General features: G+C 33.5%; 1 protein-coding gene across 1 annotated transcript in view; it reads right to left on the bottom strand.

Moving 5' to 3' along the window:
• Nucleotides 1-430: 430 nt before the first annotated feature.
• The window catches only part of LOC128997686 (uncharacterized), a 96,940-nt gene continuing 76,969 nt past the window's right edge, over nt 431-20,401 (bottom strand). Inside the window, exon 3 of the mRNA XM_054423342.1 lies at nt 431-508. Within this exon, the coding sequence (XP_054279317.1) occupies nt 431-508 (78 nt within the window). The remainder of the gene's footprint in view (nt 509-20,401) is intronic.

The following is a 20,401-nucleotide window of genomic DNA, read 5'->3' as shown; positions in this document are numbered from 1 at the left end:
ATGATTTACTTTATAAGAAATAAAAAAAGATCAACTTTCCATTTGTTTCCTCACTTAAATGGCAAATTAGTAGTAAAGGGACTGATTTATCGTTTTAATCCATTAGTGTGTATTTTTATTATACTTTATAAAGTAAGTAGTATATAAAATTATGCTTGATTGGTGCCATAGTTCGTTAATGTTTGTATTTATTTGGGAATACATTTATTACATACATTTAAGCTAATATTTAATAAACGTGTTAGAAAAACGGGAGTGCCGATGGAGACCTGTGGGGGTGTGTACGTTTGAAGGGACTTGACCTGGTGGAGACCAGGTCACAGCGTGTCACAGGTCACACAGTGTTAGCAAAACGGGAGTGCCGATGGAGACCTGTGGGGGTGTGTACGTTTGAAGGGACTTGACCTGGTGGAGACCAGGTCACAGCGTGTCACAGGTCACACAGTGTTAGCAAAACGGGAGTGCCGATGGAGACCTGTGGGGGTGTGTACGTTTGAAGGGACTTGACCTGGTGGAGACCAGGTCACAGCGTGTCACAGGTCACACAGTGTTAGCAAAACGGGAGTGCCGATGGAGATCGGCACTCCCGTTTTGCTAACACTGTGTCACGTAACAATTTATTGTCACTAAATTAAATGTATCGTTCAAAGCCTAGGGTTATATCGTAATGTTGTAAATTTTAGATAATGAAGAAATTACATCTTTACAATTTCCTAAAACATCAACTGGCAATTAATCTTGCCTTTGTCAATCACTCGAGCCAATCACACAAAGGAGATGCAATAAATCACAGTAATGGCGTGTTAAATCATTTAGTGGTAGGGGTGGTAAGGGGGGGGGGAGACGCATCCATTAGCAAATATGTTACGGCGTAACTGAATAACGCAGATGACACTGGAAGTTTGAGCTTGTCGGGAAACTAAATATTTCGTCAAATCTTTTCTGATATATTCAACGCTGGTCGTAGTTTTTAATTTGATTTTGGTAGCCGGAAGTAAAAGTTAATGTAGTTATTGTATACCAACGTAAGCCTTGAAGGGCCTTAAATGGCAAATACTTATCTTCGGGGCCTTTACTTTTACCCAATCAATTGATTATTTTTAAACATCTTATAAGTAGTAAACGCTAAATTAAACAAAAATACATTCTGTGATTGATCATTATTGATATGGTTGTTTAACATTTAATATCGTTATTACATGGCCTACGCTACCTAATTTTAAAAGAAACATATATATTTCTCAGTTACATTGCATAAATAGGCAATGAAGGGTGTTAGAAGAAATAAAACGTTGCACGTATACAGAAAATACTGGAATATTTGGTAAAAGGAGTCCAATAAAAGAACACCTGTCAGCCTAGATTACTAAAACAAAAAGAGAGATTCAATATCAGTGGAAATTCCAAACACAGATTTGGTGGAATTGCTTAGGCAAATCCGAATTATAAATTTAAATATTATTATTGCAATATCCAAACGTCTTGTTTATGATCAATCCTTTTCAAATATAAATGGTATTGTTCAAGAGCTATAGAACGTACAGGCGGTCGTGTATCTGCAATCCACTCAAATATTGAGTCTTATCTGATTAGCTTACTAATACTAATAATCCCTAATTATTAGTATTAGTAGAACTGCAATGAGAATGATTGAAGCTGTTAGATCCATTTTAGCACTTGGTCTAAGATGTTTTCAGATCAGTTTCTTAGTGACGATAAAAAGAGAAAGTCTAATTCGCAATAACGAAACCTCATCATTTTTCATGGTTTTTACGCTGAAGGTAGGACACAATACTAATGTAATAACCTCTTGATCTCATGTAGGTAACTGAGCTCAGATGCGGCATTGATTCTTACGAGTTTCCAACTTTCTTTTCCAATAGTTTTATCCTAGCAGGTTTGATAAATTACCTCTCAGTGTTTCAACATCATGACACGAGTCACTAATTTTATTCAACCCAGAATAATTTCAATAGATTACGCTTTACTTTATTTTCCTTGTCTTTGGCTGGCCTAAGAAAGCAAATTATCCAATAATGGTAGCGACAGGGTTTCAAAGCGTATTGTTTCACAGGGACTTGATAGCATTGGATTTGTAGCAATGTGTACATCAGATTACTTATTGAATATTAAACGAGCATAGTATCGTAAATTATTTCACCCATTGTGTATCAATATTTATTATCAAAATATAATGTGTCTTACATCAGAAATATGTAGCAAGGACTAGACTACAAAAAAGTACGTTAACTCTTACCATTCTTAATCTAATTTCATACAAAACTACTGTAAATCGATATTAACCAAGTATAAGATAGAATTACTGGTTAGTAATGGATACTAATCATATTCTGTAGATTTTGTGATTAAAACCCTCAAACTAATTTAATTACGTAGGACTTTTTAGGATGATCAGCAAACAAAAATTCCTCTCCAAGACTTTAAGGAATATCCGGATACGTGACCACTTATGTTAACCATAGAAATGAAAACATGTCATAAGGTGTTTGGGCCCTCACAATGAAAAATGCGGTAGCCTAACACTCAATGGCTACAAGCCTATAATGAGTTAAAGGAAAACAAACCCTAAATGGCGTATAGCCAATTGTACAGTCTCGCAATGCAACTACTAAATTAAACGTGTACAAAAACACATTTACACACAGCTGCCTATAACTATACGTATGCCTTGTAAAAGACCTATTCTTTAGCAGCTTTAAAGTTAAATGTCGATCATAATTGTTCATATACCGGGTGTCCAAAACCACCCGTACACCCCTTTCAAAACGATGGAAACCTTTTCTTACAAACAAAAAATAATACAGAACTAGCTAAACTGGGCATGGTCTACCAAATGGTGATAATTTCAAATCCAAAATCACACCGGAAGTGGCTTTTTCATACCGGAAGTTGACTTTTTTAAATGTAAACTACCAATTTTGATTACAGAATCGGATTCTACGTTGAAAAATACATAACTTCTGTCTATAGCATTTTTCGAAAAAACTTGTTTTCTACCTCTAATCCCCCATTAAAGTCAATAATTTTTGGTCATTCATGTGTCAAAGTTACTCGAAACAATAATAGAGAAAAACAAATAACAAAGATTACATAAAGACATATGATGAATAGAATCAGCTGTTTATTTTAAACACCTTAGCAATTGAGTAACAGCTGGTCTACACATTGCTAAGCTTCCTTTTTTTAAAATTTATTTTTACATTTGACCCCTTAATGCAAAAACAAATGATTTTTTTTTTAAATAAAATGAAATTAATCAATGTGTAGACCAGCTGTTACTCAATTACTAAGGTGTTTACAATGAACAGCTGATTCTATTTATGACATGTCTTTATGTAATCTTTGTTATTTGTTTTTCTCTATTATTGTTTTGAGTAACTTTGACAGAAGAATTACCTAAAATTATTGACTTTAATGGGGGAATAGAGAGGTAGAAAACAAGTTTTTTCAAAAAATGTTATAGACAAAAGTTATGTATTTTTCAACGTAGAATCCGATTCTGTAATCAAAATTGGTAGTTTACTTTAAAAAAAGTCAACTTCCGGTCTGAAAAAGCTACTTCCGGTGTGGTTTTGGATTTGAAATTATCACAATTTGGTAGACCGTGCCCAATTTAGCTAGTTCTGTATTATTTTTTGTTTGTAAGAAATGGTTTCCATCGTTTTGAAAGGGGTGTACGAGTGGTTTTGGACACCCGGTATATTTCAAATGTTTAATTACGGATAGTATTAATTATCTTTGCCAAATGTAATACTTTGAAGACAATCACATTAAATGCCTTGTTGAGCGCAAGTTAACACAGCGGTATAACGTCTTGTAGAAGTTACTGTTTGGTGGAAACAATAGCTTAGTTGGGCATTCAGCCTCCTTTCCAACTGGAAGCTCGTTCAGTTAAACAACTTTCGGTGTTTGTCGGCTTTTACTACACGAAACGACGAAATTGTTCCAATCTAAAATAATACAAAGGAATGTCAGAAACAGAAACAATTTCTTTGGTTGAAATGCGTGCAATTTAGTGTACACGTTCTTTTCTCCTGTTTCACACGGTCCGAATACTTTTCTGTGGGATTTACGAAAACACCTTTGTAAGTTTGTACATTGCTTGCGTTTTATTTACTTTATGTTTTCATTTCATACCAGCAATATGCTAGCTAATATGTGAGTTTCCGTCCCCTGTACACATCATGGAGTCCTTGAACGATGGTAGATTAAATAAAATACTTAATCGAGATAAGCAATGGTGCAAACTTGAAATCCATATGTCAACCCTAGCCAAAATGGCTAATTTTTTTATTTTTAATACCTGCCATTTTGGCTCTAGGGTTGACATATCAACTTTAGGTTTGCACCATTGCTTAAGTCTTAAAAACCCCTTCAAACTGATTTGTACTCAATATAAGGGTTGTTATTTGAAAAAAATAAGTCACCCCTACACACAGTCTTTGATGTAAAGAATTTGCAGAACCTTTTTTATAATCGATGCCACAAACTGAAAATTTCTATCTATTTAGGTTATAAAAAACCAGATTTGTTTCAATACTTAATTGAAACACTGTATAACGCTAGGGGATAGTGTTGATCCTGATGAAAAAAAGGGATTGCTAGAAAATTGAGTTCTTATACTACAGAACGCCACAAGCAACCACAGTACTAATTGTGAAACATGCTTATAAAATAATGACATTAACCATAATTAGTAGTAAGGAACAATAACAAACAAGGAACAATAATATGTTGTAGCCTACTTTGATTGAAATACTATTTTAAGGAAGTAAAATTTTGTCTCATACAATTAATAATTAATTGTAATAGTTAATGATAATATTAATAAAAATCTTTAATAATTATAACTAACAATCAATAATTGTCAGTAAAGCAATTTATTAGCTTAATACTAAAGGCATACATGAAGAATTCGCATGATGTTTATCTACTGTTTTTATTTCAGTTCTTGTCTAGGACAGAGTTTATTTTATTCAGTAGCAGAACAGTCGCAGAGCAGTTGTTCAGTGAATGCTATCCTCATTATTTACAGATAACAGATCGGTCAGATTTGCTGAATTAACTGTGCCTCTGATCCCGGTCATTTCTGGAATGACTGGTAATCATAGACTTCGTTACAATGCTTGTTCGCTAAAACTTGACGTAATTTATCAACAGTGTATTTCACAGCCCAGTTTAAGACTTGTTTCGTAAACTATTGTGGTGGTATTTAATGCTGTAACATGTTTTAAATATAATATACCAATAAAATGAGGGCTATATTTACATGGAATGAAATTTATTCATGCAAAAAAAATTTAAAACCTATATAGTTTTGCCAATTATTGTATAGGTACATGGAAAGATAATATCGAATTAGATTTACCGTACCGTGTGTTGTAATAGTTACTTTAAATTAATTTAACATACAAAATGTAGGTATCGATGAAAAAATCCATTTACACAGCTGATGGTCATTTTACAGCCTTTGAGGACAGAATTAGTTTTTCCTTTATAAAATGTACGGAAACATCAATTAATTAAAAGATTTATCTAAATTAATTAAAAGATAAAAACGTGTTAACCAGATTCGAACAAGCTCATATTAATGGTAAGTTCGTATATAATTTATCAATTAGATACTTTGGAAACTATGCGTGGTGGTATTTTCATGATTTTAGCGTACAAATTTATTTGAAAAAATCTGTGTGACCCCTGAGGTATCACAACTAGTGGACACATTATGTGAACAGAATTCGTGAATTCTACTTTGTAATAATTATTAAATAGTTGATACGAGTAAAATTCTCAAATTTAGTTATTAGAAAATATAAAATAGAATGATCGACACGTAATCCAAACAGTGGTTATTTACTTGACACAAAGCCTAAAAGACTTCCGTTAATACTCGTAACAGAAATGTCAGAGTTGAAGATCTTGGAAGGAAAAGTATTTATTTTCCATTTATCTTAGTTTAGTACCCTTTGCTAAGTGGTGGTACTTTAACCATGTTTATCTGGCTCGGGGGAAATCAAGAGCAAGCCCATTTCGACACCTACTCACCAACGGTCAATGGCGTGTTAATATTTCACACACTTTACAAACCGGCGTTAACGTTTTTTTAGTTAAAATTGTATCCTAACTTATACTGACGTACAATAACGTAATAATCATTTATAAAAAACCTCAATATGTTGACTGTTACTTTGCCGAAAGACTGTTTACTTATACATCTAAATTAAAGGACAAATGTTTCAATTGTTTTTTTTTTTTACATTATTAACATTAATTAACGTAATAATTTTGAGTGTTGTGGTTAGTAAAAGAAATAAAGTTAAGATTGTACATTCAAATATGTATCTTCCGCGATATCAATATAATTGAATCGCCTATATTGACGACGGAATACTAGACTATGGCTATGGTTGTTAAATATCTTCTAAACATTTTAAGAAGATACTTCGATTCTTGTCATTGGAGGCGACACTATTAGATGTTCTTAGTCAAGTGTTTTTTGCTAATATAAAGTTTATAAACTAATACTAGAGTTATTAGTAAATAAAATTATAATTGAGGACAAACAAATATAACAACAACATTCGGTTCGAGTTTAGATAAACAAACTAATCATACGTTTCAAAGATTAAGATTATAATACTAAAATAAGCTTTTTTTAGTTGTCAATATTTAAAAAACTCAAAACTAAAATGTACTGATAAAATTGCTACATTTCAGTCACTCAGTCCCAGATCAATGTGGCAGTGACAGTGACAAAGGTGTAATTTATACGTTGCAATTAGGCTTAAAAGACAAATCAATTCACACGTAATGCTATTTACATCGCTATCCTGTATTATTTACTTTGTTTAAACTGTTTTGTTGTCTCTGTTGAAATTACATAATGTTTGTTGTTGATTCGGAAATTAGATTTTTGCTAAGTACCATTGAAGTATGTTTAGTATATTTATTTCCCTAGTACTGCGTCAAATATTTTTCTCAAATATAATGTCTCCTATTTATTATCTCCTGTAACACATTCATATCGTTTCTCAAGTCTGATTGACTGTTATTTGTAAACACGTGGTTTTTATTTGTTAAGTGTTATAATGTCTATAATTGCTACAAGTGTTCAACAGAACAACGATTATCACATGTTTACACTCTCAAATTTCAAAACATAGCAGAGGAAGTGTTTTGAGAGGATTACTAAAGTTTGGGAGTATCAGTTCACAAAGAGAATATCCAATAAATTTTCTGACTCGCCTTTTACAACGCTCCATAATTAATGCAAACAGTAATCTGGTAGAGTGGCGAGTAGCGTGGTGCTGGTTGCTGGTGTCGTGGCCCGGCAAGTTTGTACATCTTTTGTACTGTACTACAACAACCACTCGCTGTCACTGTTGGTTCTAACTCTCACAGACAATATCTCGGGCTTACAATGTCTCTAATCACACTAATGTTACCATTTACGGTTATACTGTATATACAACAAAATGTAATGTGTGTCATTCTATGACAATTCGAGACAATAGCCATTAACACTTGTGTACAAAATGCTGTTGCTATTAGAATAAGAACTGTTATTGATAATATTTATTTCTATGGCATATCCTGTGGTACTAATATTAAACTTCAACTATAGTTCTAAACATTCCGCATCAAAATTAAAACATACATTAGTTGAACGGCATAATCTTTATCTACTCAATATCGTAGACAATAATTGCTCTATTTATAAATGTGTGTCTTCGTCTGTAGATTTTCTTCCTCTGTCACTAATTTGTTATATTTATTTATTTATCTATATAAATAAAATTAGAGTTTTGTCTGTACATTGCTCAGAATCATAAATTTTTAGGTTATTTTTACGTTTTATACATTAAAGAAGCCGAAACAAGTCTCATCTAAATTTCTGTCTGTCTGTCTGTCTGACACACTCAAGATGGCATTTACGCAATCTTCTCCAGGAAAACGAGAGTACCTATCAAGACCCAAGTCATTTTAATGTATTCACTGGATTGGCGAGAGTGTCTTTAGCCATTAAAATATGGTCTCACTACTTTGTAATTAAAATTACGGCCGTTCAAAAATGCAGTTTTGTGCGATTTTTGTCAAGTTTTCTTCCAATTTGTATCACATAATCATCTATGAAACAACGAACAGCTGTTCGGATCAAGATTATTTTTTCTAGCTGTCACTGAAATGTTTACAAATGTTGTTTACAAACACCACAACCATTACCGATCACGTTTTGAAGGCAAATCCCATACAAGTGAGATTCAATTTATTACATAAAGGATTTAATTAATCGCAAGTGGAATAATATAGTGTAACCGTAAATTAAATAACTAGGCATCATCCAGGTCAGGAACCAGAAATATGTGTATAAAATTGTTTTGGAGTTTCGATAACCAGAAAGAAGACATTGAATCAAGATTGAATCAGTGTTGTATACGGCTGGGAAACTTAAATTTACTAATGACCGTCGCCAATAGCTTAGAAACAATGTTCCACTCATTGACGGCTCTTCAATGGCGGTTGTGTAAAGTGTAAAGCAAAAAATTACAACAGCAGTGGGTGATTGTAACAGAGGTTTACGGATGATGCTGAACTCGATTTTCCAATGTGTCACTTTCTGTTCCTACCATTGACTATATAAAGTCAATAGTTCCTACTCACCGTGTGATGCAATCGCTGGACCATACAGCCAATAGGCCCATAGCCCTTCTCTTCGGTACGTGTGGTACGTATGCTTACCCAATTATTTATAACAACCCTTTCGACAACGATCCTTGATACCGGTACTTTTCCATAGAATACACGGCCTACCTAGGTACTTAAGAAATAAAATTATAAACGTCCAAAAACCCAACGTTTTGTGATTTTTGTCACATTTCCTTATAATGTTAATATATATACCAGCAACCATTGTTTAGAGAATACGTAATCTATTAAATAACAGAAAGTTATGTTGTATAAGGTTTTTTTTCAAACTGACACCGATAAGTTTACATTAAGAGTTGTGTACAAATAAAGCAATTAATGGGAAATAACTTTGATTGCCGATAACTTTTTACGAGAAAATCCAAAACCAAGAGATCAATAACCTTGATTAACGCATATAATTGGTCGGCTGTACTACAGTTCTTAACTGTAAACGTTGGTTTTTGGTACGGTACTGGTTCTTTTCCTTTTAACCTTTAGTAGCAGCAAGAATCATTTTTACGTACCAACACATTACAGTAATTTACAAATTAGTTATCGTTGGTGTTGCACCTTATTTATTACAGGCGTAGGCCAATTCAATTTAATTGATGTCTTAACTGTATAATTCTTGCTTTTTCTGTCTGGATTCCAAAATGTTATGCTAAGAAAACTATAACGCATTTTAGTAAAACATTTATTCAGCAAACCATCATGAATTGTTCAAACACTTTGAACGTTTTTTATGTATCAATAGTTCGTGGCCTATTTTGGTAATTTTTATTATAAATTACCAATCTAAATCGTCTATAGTAGGCCTACTGTACTTCATTTCATATAGCAAACCGATTCAGATAGCATTTCGACAGAATTTCGAGTCATCTCCGGTCCAAGCAAATATAAATTGTTATGATCAAATTTTATGGCATTAACAAAGATTTCAAGTACTAATTTTATATGTACATTTTTATGCTTAAAGCGTAGCAGATTCCCTAATTAAGTTCGGTATTTTTGTGTGTATGTATGATGGTAACGCATTAATGTCCTTGTTTCTCAATGTTTCACGGAAAGGACAAGAGCGCCTTGATAATGAAAATGTCAACCCGAATAAAGTGTTAAATTAAGAGGTTGAGGTAGTACCTTAAATACTTTTAACCATTATGTTATAGTCCTTTAAATTCTGAACAAAATTGTACAAATCCCATTTCCGTATATTTACTCTCACCGCTTACACATGATAAAGGTTGTTGACAAACTTATGGGAGAAAGTATGTGTCAGAATGCTGATACCGTTTATTTAGTTTAATCATTGGATATAACATATGGACCAACAAGATCCGGGTGACATTTAATTGCGAAGCATTAGTTTTGGCTTGAAACTGTCAGATACTGTATTTGCGAAGGAATAGTTTTGTCAGCATATCTGAAAGTATGCAAACCAACTGCTGTGCTTTATATAAGAAGGTTTTAACTGACTATGATAAGATCCCCGTGCGTAGAACGGGCACACAGCTAGTAGTTATTATTTAACCCTTTGACACATGAATTAGTTGTAGATATAAGTTTATGGTCGAAACTAAAACGTCATCATTTTTCTCAAGTAACGGTACGTTTTAAAACAAAACATGAACGGTATTCATACAGTTTTGTGGTTAAAAGCAAAAACAAATTCACAGGTAAAAATAAAAACTTCAGATGAATTTGGTACCATCATCTATTTTTTGTGTATTATACAGGCAGGCGAGAAGCATTGAACAATATTTTTATGATAGGAAGAAAAATCGTCATGCTTCAATTTTTACACCAATAAGCATTTTATTAATAAAAAGAGTTTGTCTAACAAATTTTTAGTTAAATTTAAATGTGTCTGTCGACTTACAAAAAAAGAAACGAGAGAAACGTTTTTATTGGTAACGTAAAGTTCAAACATAAACCCTAATCAAAGATTATTAATTTGTCGTCTTCCTAAAATGTTGACCCAATCAGGAAAGATCTTGTTGTTAATACAAGCGAGGGAATAAAGGTAAATTAATACTGTTGATGAGGTTTAAGCAGGGTCATGGATTTTCCCAAACAAACATTTAGCCGTTGACCACAAATGTTAGATTTAACACAAGCTACAAAGTTAAAACAGTTTCAACTAATTTACCCAATTACTATTTAGCTCATGTATTGCAATTTGAGAACATAGTGTAATAAAGAGAAAAATAACTGAGATAAATTCTACAAAATTTATAAAGTACATAGGTGATCAAAAATGTATTACAAAATTATACTTGTATTGTACCTTTTTTTATAGTGAAATTTTTTATAAGAATTAAGTCTATGGAGGGATTTAAAATAATTAGGGCTAATATATCCAAAAAGTACTGTACCATGAAAATGTAAATCTATTAAAGAATTACTTGGGTTAAAGGTCGAGTTATTTCATCAGAATACTATTTAACTTGTTAACATTTTAAAAGTTTGCTTTTCAACAATCTTCGACAATTATAGGAAATTAATATTATTTCTTTGGAACAAACTTTTGTTCCACTAATTGAATTGATATTTTTATTTCATGCTTTTATTTCCTTTGCTCCTTTTTTAGGAATTTTTAAATATTCCTGAAAATCAAGGCTAGTAGCAACAAATACTACATTATTGTAACATAGTAGTATTTTTTTTATGTAAGATGAATATTTTTCTCATCCATTTCAATAAAAAAAATAAAAAACTCAATAGCCAAATTTCAAGTAATATCTCACAAATATAAGACACTTATGATCGTTTAAAGGAGCAAAATCCAGTATTCGAAGCACAATCAATGATTCTCTTATACCATAACTATAGTTTGAAAATGTTAGCCTATTAAAAAAACCCCATTAGTCGAATATTCGTTGTTATTTATATGATGAATAATTTGTAATAAACTGATCAAAATGCGATTTTAAACATATGACCTATAACTACTTGTCTCCGTGAAACATTCACTTTTGCGTTCAACAGGTTATGATTATCGATGTATAATACTCTACAGTAATATACATCATGAACTACAGGGAGTTATTATACATCGATGGTTATGACCGACCTGTATTGCCAATACTTAACATTTCCTGGCAATACGAATGATTCTATATTTATGTTGTTCAAAGCAATACGTTATTCAATTCCTCAGTGAGCGCCGAGCCCGAGCAGCAGGCTCTACTGTAGAGTTGTACTGCAATATTCACAGATTCCTCGGACTCAAGTGTAACAGCAAACACCATTCTAAACTCGCGCCTTCATATTACTGTATTTATCTCCGTTTTGCATTTATAACTTGAATATGCTATGTGTCAAGTTGTATTTTGTCAAAGTACTGAATGCCTAATAATTGGATATCTGTTTTGATTTATGTAAATACATTTTGACAAACACAATAATTTATTCTCGTCATCGCATAAAAGCTATATTTTTTTTAATTTTAAACTCTTTATAACGCATGGAAGAAATGTATAGGCAAAGATACGATCTAATACCATTCAATTGAAATTATTCCAACCAAAGTTGCACGAAATATAATTTGAAGAGAAACAACATTAAACTATCCCCAACCGTCCCAACAACATAATCATAATCTCCTCAGATCTACATCTGCCGGGCTTTGCCGACTTTAATGTTCTAAGCCTTTAGCGCACAATCATACATTTTATATTTCTGTTGCGTTGTGATTCAACATACGAGGTCATAAATTTCATTCTAACTCTAGGTAAAATTATAATATGTATTTTTTGTGATAGTCTCTGTGTAAATTTCACTTTTTTTTAAGTTGTTATAATATTTTTGTAGCTTTGTCTAGTTTTCATAAATGGGTGTGCAAAGTTTTAATATCGTATATTTTACCACTTTTTAGAAAACAATGAAAAAGTGAAAAAAACAAAATGGCGACTGTGCGAGTAACTAAGGACTTCCGGACAAATTAAATATGATATTTGTATATGTTTCTTACCCAGGAATAGTCCCCTAAAATATCCGACACGAATTCTGAACGCCCTGTATGATTATGTTATTATGTTAATACATCAGTGTAATGTTTTACCCCTACGGAGTTAGGTAAATCGCGTTTTTAAGAAGATTTATTAGGTAAAGACCTTATTTGGTTGGCCACTTAGATCATAGACCTTTATGACAAGTTAAATTATTACAATTAACCAAAAAGAAACACTTAAGTTTTGAAAAAGTGTAATAGACTACAAAGTATGCAATGTCATCTTACAGCACACGGCATACGATATTAGCGCGCGTCAGCAGAATGCATACTATTATTCGGTTGGATTCTTGTCACTGTCTAGAGTAATTAGTCTTCAACGTCGATCCCTCATTACACAGCAACACTATACATCATACTTGCCTAGTAACAGTGAGATGTAGTATACTGTATACTGTATACTGTGCTGGGTATACAGAACACAACATACGATATTAGTGCGCGTCAGCAGAATGTATTATATTATTAGGTTGGCTTCTTGTCACTGTCTAGAGTAATTAGTCTTCAACGTCGATCCCTCATTACATAACAACACTATACATCATACTTGCCCAGTAACAGTGAGATGTAGTACACTGTATACTGTATACTGTGCTGGGTATACAGAACACAACATACGATATTAGCGCGCGTCAGCAGAATGTATAATATTATTAGGTTGGCTTCTTGTCACTGTCTAGAGTAATTAGTCTTCAACGTCGATCCCTCATTACATAACAACACTATACATCATACTTGCCCAGTAACAGTGAGATGTAGTATACTGTATACTGTGCTGGGTATACAGAACACAACATACGAGATTAGCGCGCGTCAGCAGAATGTATTATATTATTAGGTTGGCTTCTTGTCACTGGCTAGAGTAATTAGTCTTCAACGTCGATCCCTCATTACACAACAACACTATACATCATACTTGCCCAGTAACAGTGAGATGTAGTACACTGTATACTGTATACTGTGCTGGGTATACAGAACACAACATACGAGATTAGCGCGCGTCAGCAGAATGTATTATATTATTAGGTTGGCTTCTTGTCACTGTCTAGAGTAATTAGTCTTCAACGTCGATCCCTCATTACATAACAACACTATACATCATACTTGCCCAGTAACAGTGAGATGTAGTACACTGTATACTGTATACTGTGCTGGGTATACAGAACACAACATACGAGATTAGCGCGCGTCAGCAGAATGTATTATATTATTAGGTTGGCTTCTTGTCACTGTCTAGAGTAATTAGTCTTCAACGTCGATCCCTCATTACATAACAACACTATACATCATACTTGCCCAGTAACAGTGAGATGTAGTATACTATATACTGTATACTGTGCTGGGTATACAGCACACAACATACTATATTAGCGCGCGTCAGCAGAATGTATATTAGGTTGGCTTCTTGTCACTGTCTAGAGTAATTAGTCTTCAACGTCGATCCCTCATTACATAACAACACTATACATCATACTTGCCCAGTAACAGTGAGATGTAGTACACTGTATACTGTATACTGTGCTGGGTATACAGAACACAACATAAGAGATTAGCGCGCGTCAGCAGAATGTATATTAGGTTGGCTTCTTGTCACTGTCTAGAGTAATCAGTCTTCAACGTCGATCATTTATTACACAGCAACACTATACGTCATACTTGCCTAGTAACAGTGAGATGTAGTACACTGTATACTGTATACTGTGCTGGGTATACAGCATACAACATACGATATTAGCGCGCGTCAGCAGAATGTATAATATTATTAGGTTGGCTTCTTGTCACTGTCTAGAGTAATTAGTCTTCAACGTCGATCCCTCATTACATAACAACACTATACATCATAATTTTCCAGTAACAGTGAGATGTAGTACACTGTATACTGTATACTGTGCTGGGTATACAGAACACAGCATACGATATTAGCGCGCGTCAGCAGAATGTATTATATTATTAGGTTGGCTTCTTGTCACTGTCTAGAGTAATTAGTCTTCAACGTCGATCCCTCATTACACAACAACACTATACATCATACTTGCCCAGTAACAGTGAGATGTAGTACACTGTATACTGTATACTGTGCTGGGTATACAGAACACAACATACGAGATTAGCGCGCGTCAGCAGAATGTATTATATTATTAGGTTGGCTTCTTGTCACTGTCTAGAGTAATTAGTCTTCAACGTCGATCCCTCATTACACAACAACACTATACATCATACTTGCCCAGTAACAGTGAGATGTAGTATACTGTATACTGTATACTGTGCTGGGTATACAGAACACAACATACGAGATTAGCGCGCGTCAGCAGAATGTATTATATTATTAGGTTGGCTTCTTGTCACTGGCTAGAGTAATTAGTCTTCAACGTCGATCCCTCATTACACAACAACACTATACATCATACTTGCCCAGTAACAGTGAGATGTAGTACACTGTATACTGTATACTGTGCTGGGTATACAGAACACAACATACGAGATTAGCGCGCGTCAGCAGAATGTATTATATTATTAGGTTGGCTTCTTGTCACTGTCTAGAGTAATTAGTCTTCAACGTCGATCCCTCATTACATAACAACACTATACATCATACTTGCCCAGTAACAGTGAGATGTAGTACACTGTATACTGTATACTGTGCTGGGTATACAGAACACAACATACGAGATTAGCGCGCGTCAGCAGAATGTATTATATTATTAGGTTGGCTTCTTGTCACTGTCTAGAGTAATTAGTCTTCAACGTCGATCCCTCATTACATAACAACACTATACATCATACTTGCCCAGTAACAGTGAGATGTAGTATACTATATACTGTATACTGTGCTGGGTATACAGCACACAACATACTATATTAGCGCGCGTCAGCAGAATGTATATTAGGTTGGCTTCTTGTCACTGTCTAGAGTAATTAGTCTTCAACGTCGATCCCTCATTACATAACAACACTATACATCATACTTGCCCAGTAACAGTGAGATGTAGTACACTGTATACTGTATACTGTGCTGGGTATACAGAACACAACATAAGAGATTAGCGCGCGTCAGCAGAATGTATATTAGGTTGGCTTCTTGTCACTGTCTAGAGTAATCAGTCTTCAACGTCGATCATTTATTACACAGCAACACTATACGTCATACTTGCCTAGTAACAGTGAGATGTAGTACACTGTATACTGTATACTGTGCTGGGTATACAGCATACAACATACGATATTAGCGCGCGTCAGCAGAATGTATAATATTATTAGGTTGGCTTCTTGTCACTGTCTAGAGTAATTAGTCTTCAACGTCGATCCCTCATTACATAACAACACTATACATCATACTTTTCCAGTAACAGTGAGATGTAGTACACTGTATACTGTATACTGTGCTTGGTATACAGAACACAGCATACGATATTAGCGCGCGTCAGCAGAATGTATTATATTATTAGGTTGGCTTCTTGTCACTGTCTAGAGTAATTAGTCTTCAACGTCGATCCCTCATTACACAACAACACTATACATCATACTTGCCCAGTAACAGTGAGATGTAGTACACTGTATACTGTATACTGTGCTGGGTATACAGAACACAACATACGAGATTAGCGCGCGTCAGCAGAATGTATTATATTATTAGGTTGGCTTCTTGTCACTGTCTAGAGTAATTAGTCTTCAACGTCGATCCCTCATTACACAACAACACTATACATCATACTTGCCCAGTAACAGTGAGATGTAGTATACTGTATACTGTATACTGTGCTGGGTATACAGAACACAACATACGAGATTAGCGCGCGTCAGCAGAATGTATTATATTATTAGGTTGGCTTTTTTTCACTGTCTAGAGTAATTAGTCTTCAACGTCGATCACTCATTACACAACAACACTATACATCATACTTGCCTAGTAACAGTGAGATGTAGTACACTGTATACTGTATACTGTGCTGGGTATACAGAACACAACATACGATATTAGCGCGCGTCAGCAGAATGTATTATATTATTAGGTTGGCTTCTTGTCACTGTCTAGAGTAATTAGTCTTCAACGTCGATCCCTCATTACACAACAACACTATACATCATACTTGCCCAGTAACAGTGAGATGTAGTACACTGTATACTTTATACTGTGCTGGGTATACAGAACACAACATACGAGATTAGCGCGCGTCAGCAGAATGTATTATATTATTAGGTTGGCTTCTTGTCACTGTCTAGAGTAATTAGTCTTCAACGTCGATCCCTCATTACATAACAACACTATACATCATACTTGCCCAGTAACAGTGAGATGTAGTACACAGTATACTGTATACTGTGCTGGGTATACAGTATTGTACTTCACACGATCGACCAGCTACGGCAATGGTAAGCAGAATGGACACCCAACTCGTATATCATGCAATATTGAATTTTACCTCCACCTCTATATATTTAACCACATAGACAGTCGTATCTGAGGATTATGCTTTTTAACACAAGTTTTAAAGGAAGTTTACATAGTCTATGGAAAACGAAATATTTCGCTTCAACGCGGAGTTAAAAAATTGTGATCATAGGCCGTTTTTTTACGTCATGTCTTACACACTAGGTTATAGACCATACGCCCTGTATACTAAGCCATTTAAGGCTATATTTAATGTTATTGTAGAACGTAAATAGGTACAGTTGATAATGCATGTAAAGTGGGCGATTCATGATATTAATAAACCTTAGTATGTGTTAACTCAATACGGCGAATTTGAAAATCAATCTGAGAATTTTAAGGCAAAATTTATATAAGACAAAATATGTAACAATTAAAAAAAAATTTAAATCTACAACTATAGTATTTCGGTTATGTTGACAGTGTTAACTTTTTAATTGTTAAAATTATGCAATGTCTAAAGTTAGTCCGATGAAATATTTTCCACGCAACACTGACGTGTTTTGATACCACTTCATGCATTATATTCTGAGAAGTAGGATATTGACAACTAAAACTTTCATAACTTAGGTAAAGTTTCTTTCTAACTACATTGCATGTCCTTGTCTCATACAGATCATACAGCAGACAGCTCAGCTCGATCACGAGATGAAATAATATTTGGATTTCTTTATAAAACGTTTATCGCAAAGAAATTACAATTTTAGAACTGTATGAGTAAAACGGTATATAATATAAGAACTATAAACTTTACATGCGATATAGTTTATTTATTATACAACATTATGAAATCTGTATTTTGTATTTGGATCATTGGGTATTGATCAGCAGTGTGTTAGCATTATCCCCTATATATTGTAAATGAATCGTTAGCAAATTACCTTATTCTATAACCTAGTGTGTAAGACATGTAGTAAGAAAACGGCCTATGATCAAAATTTTTTAACTCCGCGTTGAAGCGAAATATTTCGTTTTTCATAGACTATGTAAACTTCCTTTGAAACTCGTATTAAAATTTTGTCACAGTAAACCTATTTACATATTTAGGACAACATAATACAATACAAATTAAAATACATTGTTATGAAAATTCATTAGTAGCAACGTCAAAGATACTTAACAGGCAAATCTTAAAGTATTTGCAGGTTTTTTTTTTAAACCAACCCAACCTAAATTACAATATGTTGGCTCCCATTTGTTTCTAGTAATCCAAGTTAGCAGGTGTGTTACGTATATTGATTTTTTCAAACAGGATTCGAGATCTGCTGGGCATGGATTGATCAGCTTATCCCTCGTTTGGCAACTAAGTGTTATTTAACTAAAACCTCGTAGCAACATTCGCATTACGAAGATTGAATATTTATATATTACTAAGTAAAAAAATTTGAAAGTCATTAAACCACTGGATCAACTTATTATTATACCTAACCTATGTTAACAACGTATTAGTATATTTTATTGCAAAATTAGTAGTACTGTATTAACATTTTTTGAATGAACTAAAAATACTTCTGAGTTATAAGGCTATCAAATTTAAGTAGCCAATACACAAATAAATTTACAAATAGGTTTGACTACTAAAAGGAAGAGCCTAGGTAATTCTGTAACTCATCAAATACATGACCATTCAGTCTGTAAAGTATAAATATACAGTACGGCGGGGACGTTCTAATATTATGATGGAAGTGGGTTCAATTCTAGCGGCGACCATTTCAATGGTTATTGTCGGTTGTGTACTACAAGTGTCGCAGTATTGTTATTTCATCCGATCTGGTAATACAATTTCTGGTCTACGAAGTCAATTACAACGGGCAATGCGTGGAAACACCATTTATCATTTTAACTCCTGAAATTCGATTTGCGGCGACCCTTTAAATATTGAATGTTAACTAACAATGACATATCAAATAATTGTGTACAACCATTTCCGGCCTACAGTCACGTTGTTTTCAAACTGATGAAGATTTTTTCACTAAAATGCAGATTTACACGAACAACATGTCGTACTGCTTCCAAATCACATTTACCTCGATTAAAACACTTTTAACCTGATTGGGATTGGCTAACACAGATACAGATTTAATTATACCAGGCCTTTAATGCAAATCACCTCTTTATTGTATACGAAAACTTCAGTTAATATAGTCAAACTGAAAATTAACTTTATTGTATGGTCGATGGTTATGGATGGTGGAGGACTATTTCAATAGCACTAGACGCAGCTTGAATTTACATACATGTTTAAGCAATGATGGCTTTGTTAAGCTTTTAAAACAATAGTAATAGTCGGTAACAACAGTTGGTTCGTGAGAAAAATCTAAAATCCTCAGAAAAACCGATAGTACACTTCAATAATTGAAAAATTTTCATTACTTACAATAATCAATATAAGTTCATTTAACTTTGACACTGACAAATTAAAAAAAATTCGGTTTTGGAGATAATAGTAACCACTAGAGAAATAGTAGTCTATTTATACACCAGTGGTACTTTTGCGTCCTTATTTTCATTGAGTTATATTCTCTAAAGATTAAACGTCAAAATAGTACAGACATGTTTCAAAACATCTTACATTATGATACAGTCGAGTGAAATCACGAGACATTATATTACATTGGTTTTAAATATAGAATAAAAGGTGTGAAAAACGTTCGTATATCTTGTTAGTGCAGACTCTTTGACATTTTACGCCAACAAAGCTTTTGACGGAGTATTTGTGTTTATTCCCTCGGGTGTGTTAGTTAGTTTTGGATTGTGATCGAACCTTTTGTGAGCGAAATGTAAACGTAGAACTCACGCCGACACCAATGCTGATATTGAATAAAATAATACTTGCCGGAAACTAATCACAACCCATTTAAAGGTATAATAACTCACTTATAAAACAACAACCTCAAAATTAGCCATCATACGTCCTTAGACATGTTCTATTGCTCAGTAGTTTTCTTTCTTATAATGGTTATAAAACACCCATATTGACTAAATTTCTTGGATAAATGTAATATCTACTACATGCATCGTGTAAGAAATTCTTTTATTTGAACTGTTCGTGAAATACATATTTTATAATTATATTTTAAGGTATACCATTTTTTCGGATCATTATACTTTTTATGATATAATAAGAAAAGGTTGTACTAGGTATTCGGGTATACGTGTAATGAAATAGTCTAAAAACAAAAGATCCTTTTGCATTATTGCATGTAATAAGAAAAACATATAATTTTTCCATTTTTTTAACTCGTAAATATTAG

The sequence above is a fragment of the Macrosteles quadrilineatus genome, unplaced genomic scaffold, assembly GCF_028750875.1.
Source record: "Macrosteles quadrilineatus isolate MER2022 unplaced genomic scaffold, UCM_ALF_1.0 Scaffold_1__1_contigs__length_201487025, whole genome shotgun sequence".
Lineage (NCBI taxonomy): Eukaryota > Metazoa > Arthropoda > Insecta > Hemiptera > Cicadellidae > Macrosteles > Macrosteles quadrilineatus.
Note: the sequence above shows the minus strand (reverse complement) of the source record. Positions and strands in the feature narration are given on the sequence as shown.